Here is a 12,647-nt window from a genome sequence, read left to right as displayed (position 1 = left end):
CCAAAGAGGCCCCTTTCTGCCACCTCCACTGCCAAGACCCTGGTTCAGCCCATGTACCCACCTGATAGTTGTGATGGACTCCTAACAGGCCTCCCACTCGCTTCTGTCCCCAGTCCGTCTTCCATCACTATCCCATTTATGCTGTGATAGATTGAGCCTGATAATGTCACATCCGTGCTTAAAACCTCTCCTGCCTTTAGACTCAAGCCCAATCACCCTTGACAGGCGTTCAAAAGACCCTCCGCCTTCTGGCCCTGACCCACCTCCCCAGCTTTACCCCCGCCCCCATCTCTGCCTGCAGAGGCCTTGTGCTCCAGCCACACTGACCATCTCTCCATTCCCTGCCCTACCAGACCCTGCCACTCCTCGGGCAGTGCTGGGTTCTTCCCTCCCTCCCCTTGGCAAACTTGTATTCATCCCTCAAGACTCTGACCTCCTCTGCCTCTCCTGAGGGCAGGAGTCACATCCTGTCTCCTCTTTTACCTCCAGTGCCTGGCACATGAAAGATGCTCATTACGTGTTTGTTACATGAAAGAATGAGGTTTCCATAGGTGAGTGACCTCTCTGAATCCAGATGTCCTAAAAATGCTGTACTGCCTTCAGGCTTTGTGATGGGGAAATAACATGGGCCCTTTGGACAGTGCCTTCTCGTTGTGTGGTGTTTACTTCATAGCTGATTCCAGTTAGATGTCTAGAATGCAGTCAGTTATTCCCAGAGCCTTCATTTCATACACTCTGAAGAACAGTGACAGGTTCACAACCGAATTGGAAGGCTCAGAGTCAGACCCTCAGAAACAACCTATTCTCTGAAGTGCCAGCTCCGTGGCTGATTAAAGAGGGATGGCCTTGGAGCCTGAGTGCACTTCGGATTTGGTTAGTTCAATGCATTTGTCTGAGGAAACAATAATGCTCATGGTCTCTTTGTATTTTCAGTTTTACAGACAAGAGAAAAGATTACAACTAATTGCTATAAGTTTAAAATCAAAGATGGTTCTTTCATCACACTACGGAGTCGGTGGTTCAGTTTCATGAACCCTTGGACCAAGGAAGTAGAATACATTGTCTCCACCAACACCGTTGTTTTGTAAGTGTTTTTCGTATGTCAGAAGCTCCCTTGCTTCACAGGGAAATGCCTTGGGCCCCTTGCCTGGGAAAAGGGGGTACAGGTGACAGCCAGTATTGCATCCTTTACTGCCGTCTTGCTGATATCCTGTGAAGCCTCGGGACTGGCAGAAGCCAAAAGGGGGTTAACGAGGGATGAGCTTCAGCACTCATACCTCTGAGGCCCCGGCTGGTGGAGTTGCTGCAGGAGACAGCAGCGTTTCCTACCCGGCAAAGCAGTCAGCCTTTGAGTTCCGCAGGCCTGGCATCCACTGGTATCACTATGGAGGGAAGGCTTGGTCATCTTTGAAAGGCTCCCCAGCCCATACTGGCTTCGGCTGAGGAGGGCCGAGGATCTGCGCCCACCGGGCTGGCGGCCTGAGCCCCGGCAGCTGGGACGCCCCCTCAAAGGCTGCCACCTGCTGGGTGAGCAGGGAAGGGAAGGCCCTCCTCTTTGGCCTGCTCCCCACATCTCCTTCCCCATGAGGTCCAAACCCCCCACCTGTAGGTGGAGCCGATCGGGGGGCTGGGGCCGGCAGTGGGCTGCTGCAGCCGCCGCCTCTGCTATACCGCGCCCCACCTGCACTGGGAAGGCCAGGCAGGCAGGGAGGCCAGGGGCCGGGGTGCCGTCCATCGTGTCCTCAGACAGTGAGGAGACCTATGAGCCGCTCAGACGCTTCGTTTTGTGGCCTGTCCAGGTCCAGAGTGGACACCGGACACCTGGCCAAGGTGAAAGGTGCATGGTTCTGAGCAGGCCTGACTCACGTTTCCTTGTTGCTGGGATGTTCACAGAGCCAACGTCCTGGAAGGCGGGGAGCCGAGCTTCCCTCAGCCCACAGCATCCCCCCGCAGCATGGACGGCACGCTGCCCTCTGGAGAAGGTAACTATGTGCCGCCGGGGCGCCCGGGCTTGCCCCTGAGAAGCTGCTTGTGGCCACCATCCCCGAGCCCCCGGTATTTGGGGTCCCCGGCCACCATCTTCTGTGGAACAAGGGAGGCCTCGCAGGGATGATCACTAAGGACGCTGTCATCTCGCTTTCTCTGTTGAGCCTGGAATGCCGGGAACTTGTCTGTGCCTTTGCTGAGGCTGCCTGGGCCCTGGAAGCCTTGACGTGGCAGCTCCTGCTGCCTGTGCTCTCCTCCCGCTGGGCTGCCGCTGGCTGCGATGCGAAGCGCTCTCGGTGACGGCCGCCGGGATCCCGTGGTGGGAGAGGGTGTCTGTCAGCGCCGGGGTGCGCTGTTCCCGCGGGGCCGTCCCCCGGCTCGGCCTTGGCCGCTGCTCTCCGCACCTGACTCCTCCTCCCTCAGGCCTCTGCTTGCATGGCTTCAGCCCCTGCCTCTGCATCGGTGAATCCTACCTCCGGTTTCACTCCTGAGCTCCAGATCCGCCTTTCCAGCGGCCTCCTGGGCGAAGCCACCTGGAGTCCCGCAGGCACCTATAACTCAGCACATCCAGATCGGTTCTCTGCACACACCCTCACCCCCAGTCTGGTCGGTTAAGCCAGAAACCGTGACTCCTACCTCTCCCATTATATCAAAACACACACTCCTGTCCCTTCTGTCTTTACACCTCGCCAGCCCCACTGTTGCTACCTCACCCTCCCCATCTGTTGCTTGGCTTACTGCAGATAACTTCCCAACTCTAGTCTCCCTGCCCTCCTCCGCGCCCGCGTCCTCCACTGCAGTTCCTTCTCCACACGGTGAACTTGTGTTTTCTGTGTCAAGCACTTTGGTGCTCCTTGTCCCCTGTGGATACTGTTCAAATCTGTTAGCGTGGCATCCAAGGCCCTTCATGGTCTGACTGGTACCTGCCTCTCAGTTTCATCTGTCACTCCTCCATCATCATTTGTAATGAGTTTCTTGGTGTAGTCTCCCAAGTTGTGTCCTGCCTCAGTGCTCTTGCATACACTGGTCGGTGTGCCTGGAATGCTTTCCCCTCCTTACCTCTCTGCCAACCTACTTTATGCTCCTCTCTCAAGACTCAGCTCAGAGTTAATTTCTTCCAGGAGGTTGCACCTGGCCCTGCATGAGTTGGGTGCCTCTTGCTGACCTGTCAAACTTACCGCAGTTTGTTCCAGCCATTGTTTATCTTGTGTGTCTCCCCATTAGACTGTGAGCTCCTTGAGGGCAGGGATGCGGACCTATCTCTGTGACTCTGGTGTGCAGCCCAGTGGCTTTCGGCCAGCGTATGTTGAGTGCATGAGGAATTAGAAGCTTTAATATCAACATCTCTGATCCTGGAAGGAAACTTGAGCTTTTCCCTGCAGGAATGCCTTTTCCTGACAAGCTGTGGCCCTCATGTCCCTCAGGGCACAACCCTAAGCTTGAACTTCAAGTGGATCATGGGATGAAGTGGGTTTAATTTAACACATAATAGCATTTCTCCCTCGGCTTTCCCCTTTCCCACTCTCAGATTCCTCTGTTGTAGGTGGCCCAAAGAGGACCCACCCCACTGTTCCAGGGATTCCAGGGGGAACCAGGGCTGGGGCAGGAAAAATAGGTCGAATGATTGCTGAGGAAATCATGGAAATCCACAGGCAAGTAACACCTAGTTGTTCCCTTAAACCAGTGTTCTCAACCCCCAGGGCACTTTGCCCCCCAAGGGATGTTTTGTTGATGTCTGGAGACATTTTTGGTTGTCACAACTGAGTGGGAGGTTGTTGCTAAACATCCAGTGGATAGAGACCAGGGAGGCTGCTTGCTAAACATTCTACAGTCACAGGACAGCCCTCCCAAGCCCCGGCCCCTAAGGAAGAATTTTTCAGTCCAAGATGTCAGTAGTGTCGAGACTGAGAAATCCTGCCTTTAAATAAAGAAGCTAAACCCAAACAGGCCAGAGCTAAATGGAACTCTGGGAGGCTCAACTTTCTTATTACTTTGTATATGACCCAAGGAGCTTCCCAGTAGATAGATGAACACTAACATTACAGGACTGCAGGAGCAGAGCCGAGAACTGCCATGATCTGGGCCTTAACGAAACATTAGCTTCTTCCAGTCAAAAAGTTGCCTAGGATTAGCAATAGAGACCAAACAAATCAGCTAGTAATAGAAGCTCCCTTGGGCGGAACTTCTTTTCCATATGAAAGAGAAGAAGCTCTGAAGCAGTTTATCTGGGTTGAGTCCTAGGCCTCTGCTTAGGAGATTCATGTAACTTCTTGCACTCTGTTGACTTAAGCCGTAAAAGGGAGGCAATATCTATCTCCCCGAAATTGCCCTAGGATTGTGAGAGAACTCAGGAAAGTTCCAAGAACTGACATGTAGTGAGTGTTCAAAAACTGTTAATTAAATCTAAGTCTTTAAGAACAGTCATTGAGAGGGAAGCAGTAATTCTAAGTCCATTTGAATTTGGGCGATAGAGAGGGTGGTAACCAGGTCCTTAGGCGTACAAACTTAATGGAACATAATCATAGGATCCCTGCTGCCACTGGCTTGATTCTCTCAGGAGAACTGGAGGCCGACCTTGTTTTCTAATTGGCCACAGGGGGGCTCTTATCCCAGTGGGATTCCAGAAGAGCACAGCCCTGTTCCAGCCCTTCAGGAATGACGGATGTGGCTGTTTGAACCTACCTCAGGAAGGAGGTGTGGGTGCAGTGTGCACTGGTAGTCTGGTGCTGATCAGTCCCGGCGTACCCTGTGCCTTGCTCGAGACCATCCAAGGACAGTATAAAACAGTCCTTGAATGCAAAGGTCTTAAGATCTTTGCGAAGCCTATTTTCTTTATGATAAAAGAAAAAAGGGGGAGTGCATGGGCTGAAGCAAGCAAGGGAGGACGGGTTTGAACTTGGCCTTAGCTGGGTTTTGTGATGAATGTGGGTGTTCTAAAAGACAGGCACACGCTGGAATGGGCGTGAGATGGGGTATTCAGGACACAAAAAGCAGGCCATCTACCTCGCAGCCTCTTTGTAGAAAGGAACCACAGAGCTGTGATGGGAGATTGCTAAGAATTCTAAGAAATGATGTTGAACAGTCGAGACTGGACGAAAATTGGAAGACCCTGTGCATTGTAGGATGCTGAGCAGGTGTTCAAAGTGGTGTGTTAATGCGCATCGTGGAGGTTGGGAACTTCCCTGGCGGTCCAGTGGTGACGACTCTGCGCTTCCAGTGCAGGGAGTGTGGGTTCGATCGCTGGTTGGGGAACTAAGATGCCACATGCCGCGGGGCACAGCCAAAAAAAAAAAACCCCAAAAAACAAAAACAAAAAATAAGCATTGTGGAAGTCGGATTGGAATAGGAAGAGATGAAGGTAAGCATGCTTCACAACCCAGGAATGAGGCCCACCTTACAGTGATAGTAGTGTCCAAAAGAGAAATCAGTAATTTAAGGACTAGATATTGAAAATGAAATAAGTAACTACGAAAAGGCAATTCTAAGATAGGGAAGCTGGGGAAACAGTGGTTCCATTGATGTAGGTAGGGAAAAGTGGGAGACATTCAACAATTGTTCAGTAAGCAATTAGTAGTCATCTGTGTGGGTGAAGAACACCTGGTATATAGTTGTATCCCGCCTTTCAGAAGATTATGATCCAGGGGAGAGAGAGAGAGAGAGACAGCTTGTTTACTCACAAATTACAGAATTAGGCAGTACAGGCCAAGAGCCAAGACTGCTGGGCAGTGGAGGGGTCCCTGGGAGACCCAGAAGCTGCAATCATCCATGTAGGTGCTAAGAGCCTGGTGGTCACACAGCTGCCATTCAAGTTTCCCTAAACTCTAGCTGTGGTGCCAGGTCATGGCTTCCTTTGCTGAGGTCCTTCAGCTTGACAAGAGTTTATGTGGATTTACAGCTCTAAGTCTTTTCCTCTGTAAACCTACTATGCTGAGAAGCTAGCTGAGGAGGGCTTGGACCCATTTTTCATCACCTGTTGCCTTAGAAGATGACAATGACGACTACTGCAAGGCCACTTTCTAGGTGGGGCTGAAACCACCCCAGCACCCTCCATTTCCTGAGTAGTCGCTAGCTAAGCAGTGTTTGTAGGGTAGAGAATAAGTCATTTGCGGTGGATTCTAGTTCACTGTATCAGAGATAGAATGCCACCAACTCTGAGATCTGGATTTTGTGAGCAAATGAAGCTGTCCAGCTACTTGAAATTCACAAACCTGAAATCCAAACCCTAATCCAAGGGCTTTGTCAGTGAGAAGCTTGCCTCCAGGATCTGTGTTCTAGATCAGGTGCCTATGGGATAAATCCAGCTTATCACCTATAAATAAAGTTTTATTGGAACACAGCTATATCCATTCACTTGCATATCATCTATGGCTGCTTTCAAGCTACAGCGGCAGAGTTCAGTAGTTGTGACAGAGACCATATGGCCTACAGAGCCTAAAATAATCACTCTCTAGCCCTTTACAGAAAGTTTGCCAATCCCTATTCTAGATCTTCATCCTCCTTCTCACCCCCATCCCTCAACAAAACACACACACTCCACTGAAAAAAGGAAAGGCAATGTAACTAACTCCTCTTTTCTCTGACAGGATAAGAGGGTCATCGCCTTCCAGCTGTGGCTCCAGCCCATTGAACATCACAAGTACACCTCCCCCTGATGCCTCTTCTCCAGGAGGCAAGAAGGTAGGGCTGATGACTTTTAGACTAAGGCCCTTCTTCATCCAGAGAGCTCTTGCCCAAGTTCTGAAATACTGGAAGCGGGAGTATATAATTGTGGCTGCTGAAAGCAGTAGGGCCCTTTTCTCCTCCTTGAAGTAACTGCGTCTGTGTTAGGGGAGGCACAGAGCGTACCAGTGGAGCCAGGGAGCCTTGCTGACATTGTTGGAGGGTTTATCCCATGTGAGTGGGGGAAGGCAGAGAGAGATCTTTCTAAGGATTGGGGAGCTATCAGTCCATTGTATAGAGGGAGGAATTCAAGAGCTCCCGTGAGGGAAGGGTTAGTGAGTACCTAAAACTATCTAGTTCTCTGCCGGGAGTTTTCAAGGGAGAAAATATCGTTAGTGTCTAGTGCAGGTCCTGGAAACAGTGATACCACCAGCAGTCCTTTGGAAGGCAAGTCATGCCTTTGCAGTTGCAGAATACTTAGGGATCTGCTTGGGTTTCCTATGATGGGACAGCATTGAGTACAAGTAGTTTATCAGTCGCCAGCCCTCATGAAGAACTGGCCAGAAGACTATATTATAAATAGTCTTAGAAACCAATAACCTGTTTTCATCTTTAGTGCTGATGAGAGAATTTACAAGCTTAGGCCAATGTTAACTGTAAATCGTAAATCTATTTATAGTATCTGATGTTAACATAGGTTAGGATGCTGCAAAGGCCAGCATCTTGAGACATAAAGTCTTCCTTCCCCTATCTCCCAAGACATGTACACAGAGAAAGAATATTAGTAATTTACATAGGGCACAAACTGTATCAAAAGCAGGACATGGGTCTTCAAAACTGGGCTCCTCAGAGACTCAGGTTACCAGGAGCTGTGGTGCTGCCAGGTAGGATTGGGGCGAGGGGCAGGTGATGAGGAAGACAAGGCAGGAAGACTCCTGCTTCTTCCAGGGCAGCTTTACTTCTGATACATGAATCTTCTGTAAAAGTGTTGATTTGAAAAAAGGTTTTACTTCCCCCAAAAAGGTTTGAAAGCCAATAAATTAACGGGTAAGAGCACAGTTGGAAGACAGACCTGGGTTTGAAGCCTAGCCTTGCCATGTGCTGGCTATGTGGCCCTATACAATTTTTTAAGCCTTAGATTTCTCTATAATGCAGCTAATATAGGTTAGGGCAGCCAGCATCTTTGCACATGAAGTCCTATTATGAAAGTATATATGTGAAAGTGGCTGGCCTTTGGTAATGACTCAGAAGATAGTACTGACAGATGAAGTCTGGGCTGGGCACACCCCTCCCCCCTGCTCACAGGCTGAGCTCTTAGCTCTGTTCTGTTACACCGCTAGGTCCTTCCTTCCTACTGGAGCCACCGTCTCCTTAGCATGGTATCCTCTTCTTTGTGTCTCAATTCAACTTTTAGGCATTTGATTTCCTGGTATTACCAAGAATCCCACTACTCTATTTTGGAAGGTCATCACTCCAGTTCAGTGCTTAAATATTACTCAGGGAACTTTCATATACAATCTCTCATCTTATCCTCACAACCTCATAGGTGACAAAATCCAGGCTACCAAATGTTACATGACTAGCCCAGAATTTAATAAGTATGGCCTCAAACTAAATTCAGGTCTCTTGACTTCTGATTCTTTTCACACCAACAAATGCCAGAGATCTAAAAGTATACTCTGCATCACAAAGCCCCAAGTATTTTTGAGGCATTTTTGGAAAATGTTTCCTTTTCTTTGGGCTTATAAAAGTGGGTCTGAGAAGAAATTCTGAATGTATCCTGAGTCATCAGCAGCAGGACCTTATAAGAAAGGCATCTAAACAAGATGGAGTTAAAAATGACAGCATTAAATAGTGTACCAAAGCCACAAAAGTAAAGGTGGCCCCAGGCTTCCAACCCTTCCCAAGTCACTTTCAAAATTGGCAGGTCTGAAAATGAGCCATTTAGCCTGCCAGTTGTTTTAATTAGGGTCAAGCTAAATACAATAAAAAGAGGAGGCTTAGTGAGCCTCATAGGTTCCAGGAGAGTCTGGACATCCAGAGGTTCCAAGGCAGGGTGACATAAAGCAGCAGTTCCCTAAACGTCATCTGTTGTCTTTTGGTGGGGTTAGGGAGGGGGCATCTTTTCAGGGGTCTGCATGGTCAAAAGTATTTTCATAATAATGCTAAACAGTTTTTTCTCACTGTGTTGATATGTGAACTGATAGTGAAAAAGCAATGTTGGGTAAGACTGCTGGTGCTTTTACAAAAATCAAGCCTGTGGCACCAAACTGTACTGACAGTCACTGTATGTCACTACCGTATACTCACAATAATAAATTTAAAAGCCAGCTTCATTTAAGAATGTCCTTAATAAAGCAGTAAAATAATTTTATAAAATCCTTGAGTAAATCTTTTAAAACTGTTACAAAATGGGAAGTGTGCATAAAGCACTTGTGCTGCACACAAAGTATGATGGTTGTCTCAAGGAAAAGCACTTGTGCGACTATTTAAGTTATAAACCGAACCCAATCACCTTTTTCATAGGAAACCATTTTTACTGTCGCAAACTATGATTTTTCAGACTTGGGTATTTAGTGTACATTTTCTTGAAAATGAATGAACCTGCGACTTCAAAGAAAACAACTGACAGTGATAAAATTTTAGCTTTCAAGCAAAAATTAGAATTTTGGGGAAAACTTGTATCTGCTACTTTGAGCTTGACTGCTTCCCAAAACTTAAAGATATTTCTGATATAGGTAATATTAACAATGGTGATGTTTTAATGTTGTACAATGAAGTGTGTCAACATTTGGAAGATCTGTGTAACTCAGTGAACCAGTATTTTCCAAATGACTGATGTAAGATATTTCAAAATCATGCAAAGGTAAAAAAGATCCATCCTAATTTCCAAGATATACCAATGGATTTCAACATAACAGAGTATCAAAATTTCATTGATATGGTTTCAAACTCCACATTGCAACTAATCTTTAAGAAACTTCCACTTGCTGAGTTTTGATGTAATATCAAAGAAAGAATACCACGATTATTTGAAAAGGCTATTAAAATACACCTCCCTTTTCCAACTGCCTATCTATGAGGCCAGATTTCCTTCAGATATGTATTTCAAACAACATACCTAAACAGACTGAATGGAGAAGCAAATGAGAATCCAGTTAAATTCTCTTAAGCCAGATATTCGATTTGCAAAAAATGTAAAATGACACTTCTAACTTTTCGTTATTTTTGAAAATAGTTTTTTCATTAAAATGCTATTCATGTTAATGTGTAATAGTTTTATTATACTTTTTAATGTATTAGCTTTAACTTCACATATAGTAAATATTGATAAATGTATAAACAAAAGTTCTTTGGAGTCCTCAATAATTTTTAGAGTGTAAAGTCTTTTTGAGAGTCTCTTCAAAAAGTTGAATTGCGGAGATAAGGTTGTAATGCCATCTACTGGCAGGGCCTGAAATCCCAGCTGCTACCAAACTGTTTCCTCACCTACATCCAAATACTTCTCAAAAGGTGCTTTTCTATGAGACTCAGTCATGGGGGGGGGGGCGGGGGGGGGGGAGTTGGGGGAGACAGTTCTGCTACTGAGGAGTGGTAATAATACTTCTCAGTAACCTCTCTTAAGAACTTAAACCAGTGGTTACTAATGGCACCTGTGGTATAACTAGTGATGATTTATTCTAGTGTTTTGCTGTTCATTTGCGACTCCTCAGAGCTGAGTCTCTTCACAGTGTAACAGCCCTTTATTTCTTCAGCAACATCTGTTGCTATAAGTTTTCCTCCCTTACAGGGGACCTGCCCAGCTGGGCTCACTGATGTTTAGTCCTTGGCCTTAAAGAAACATGTGAACGCTCTAAGGATTTTATTCAGCCTTTAAATTGCCTGTGTGGGCTGAATCCAATAAAGAGAATAGTTTGGGGGAGAGGATTTTTCCTTACTGTGACCATTCCTAAGAGTCTCTGATGTGAAATCATCCGATAAGAAACTGAAGCCATTTGAAGCTTTTTCTCCCCACCTTCCTCTTTTCAACATGCTTCATCTTCTTGGTGACACTGCATAAAATACTGATTGAAACTGCTGATGATGTGAAAACTTCACTTTTGTTTGCAGATTTTAAATGGAGGGACTCCAGACATTCCTTCCAGTGGCCTACTACCAGGGCAGGCTCAGGAGAACCCAGGTTATCCATATTCTGATAGCTCCTCTATTCTTGGTAAGTAGCATTATTTATTCATTTCCAATGCAAAGAGCTTGCAAAAAAACATGTGGCATAAAGTCAGTTTTAAGAACTGAACTGGAAAAACAAACCAGTTCTAGGTAAACTTGATAAGAATAAAGTAAAGGTTTAAAATTTGTTTAAATCTTTACTTCAAAGTTGAGTTTAATGGTTGGGTTCTCGCTGGGGTCCAGGTTTGTCCCTGGAACTCAAGAGGAGGCTACAGCGGCCTGGACACAGGCTTTCTCCCAATGTGCGGAACATAATCTCTTCGGAGGGAGAGCCGATGCAGGTTCAGATAAAGCCTAAAAGGGTCATCAGGAAGCACTTCAGAGGGTATTAAAAGTCATTACGCCAATGAAGAGTTTGCTTCTCCCACCCCACCCATCTTTTTCTCTACTTAGCTTTCTAGATCTTTTTTTCCCTAATCTCTATCTTCCTATTTTTTTCCTTCTGTAGTAATTCCCTCCTTATAACTGGTTATATCAGAATATTAAAATGAGGTCAACTCATACTTGATACTCTTCATTGAATTTTAAGTACTTCTTAAAAAGCTGGGTCTTCCCTCTGAAAAACACCAATGATGTTAAAAAAAAAAAAATATATATGGCAACACACCCCCAAAAAGCAGCCTCTCTCATCCTTCTCACCCTACTGTTAAGTATAACGTTCTTATTAAAAGTGTGCTTAGGAACCGCTTACTAAAGTTAAACATGCTTTGGTATTATCACTGACCAGTCTTTATCTCTTTGCACAGGTGAGAACCCTCACATAGGCATAGATATGATAGACAACGATCAAGGCTCAAGCAGTCCCAGTAATGATGAAGCAGCAATGGCTGTCATAATGAGCCTCTTGGAAGCAGATGCTGGGCTCGGTGGTCCTGTTGACTTTAGCGACTTGCCATGGCCGCTGTAAACAAACACTACATGTTGCTTTGGCGACAGCTACAGTATCAAAGTGCATTACTGATGGAGTTATACAGTCTGTGAAGCTTACTGGATAAGGAGAGGAGAGAACAGCTTTTATGTACTGTCTTCATAAAAGCCATCTCAGAGCCATTGATACAAGTCAATCTTACTATGTGTAACTTCAGACAAAGTGGAACTAAGCCTGCTCCAGTGTTTCCTCATCATTGATTATTGGGCTAGCTGTGGATAGCTTGCATTAATTGTATATTTTGGATTCTGTTTGTGTTGAATTTTTTAATCATTGTGCACAGAAGCATCATTGGTAGCTTTTATATGCAGATGGTCATTTCAGATGTATGGTGTTTTTACACTACAAAGAAGTTCCCCATGTGGATATTTCTTATACTAATTGTATCATAAAACCGTTTATTCTTCCTTGTAAGAAAGAATCCTTTACTATAAATATGGGTTAAAGTATAATGTATTAGTTAAATATTTTTAATAAATGTTTCCCTTGTTCTATAAATATTGTTCACATTTCAAATAATTAGAAAGAAAAATCCTACAGGGAAAAAAATGCCACAGGGCTGGATCATCGATTTTCCATGGTGGGTGTTTAAGGACGAGCCACACCAAAAGCATTTATAGTGCTCTTCTGGCCTTCATAACAATTCTAGGGCATACATAATTTCCCTGTGTTACTAGTTTAGCTGTACTGTATTTTCGCTATACTGTAATTTTAGTTTCTGTGAAAACAAAGAAAGATGTTACTGCTTAAACACAAACTGCAAATCCTCTGGAATTACAAAATCACGATGATTGATTAGATAGAAGAGACTGGCTTCTCTACAACAACGCCTCTACTACTCACAGCT

General features: G+C 45.6%; 1 protein-coding gene across 8 annotated transcripts in view; it reads left to right on the top strand.

Annotated features, from left to right (window-relative positions):
• Positions 1-12,263, top strand: part of BMAL1 (basic helix-loop-helix ARNT like 1) — a 103,682-nt gene extending 91,419 nt beyond the window's left edge. For 4 of the 8 annotated variants that reach the window (XM_082341533.1, XM_082341532.1, XM_082341534.1 and 1 more), the window contains 6 exons: positions 934-1,084; positions 1,894-1,982; positions 3,515-3,638; positions 6,570-6,663; positions 10,756-10,858; positions 11,619-12,262. In XM_082341533.1, the coding sequence (XP_082197659.1) occupies positions 934-1,084; positions 1,894-1,982; positions 3,515-3,638; positions 6,570-6,663; positions 10,756-10,858; positions 11,619-11,779 (722 nt within the window). In that variant the 3' untranslated portion in view covers positions 11,780-12,262. Of the gene's footprint in view, positions 1-933; positions 1,085-1,893; positions 1,983-3,514; positions 3,639-6,569; positions 6,664-10,755; positions 10,859-11,618 lie in introns of all 8 variants that reach the window. The other 4 variants (XM_082341537.1, XM_082341536.1, XM_082341538.1 and 1 more) reach the window with 2 other exon arrangements.
• The last annotated feature ends 384 nt before the right edge of the window (positions 12,264-12,647 follow it).

Source organism: Balaenoptera borealis (assembly GCF_965194805.1).
Source record: "Balaenoptera borealis genome assembly, chromosome: 11".
Lineage (NCBI taxonomy): Eukaryota > Metazoa > Chordata > Mammalia > Artiodactyla > Balaenopteridae > Balaenoptera > Balaenoptera borealis.
This window is presented reverse-complemented; position numbering and strand designations above follow the sequence as displayed.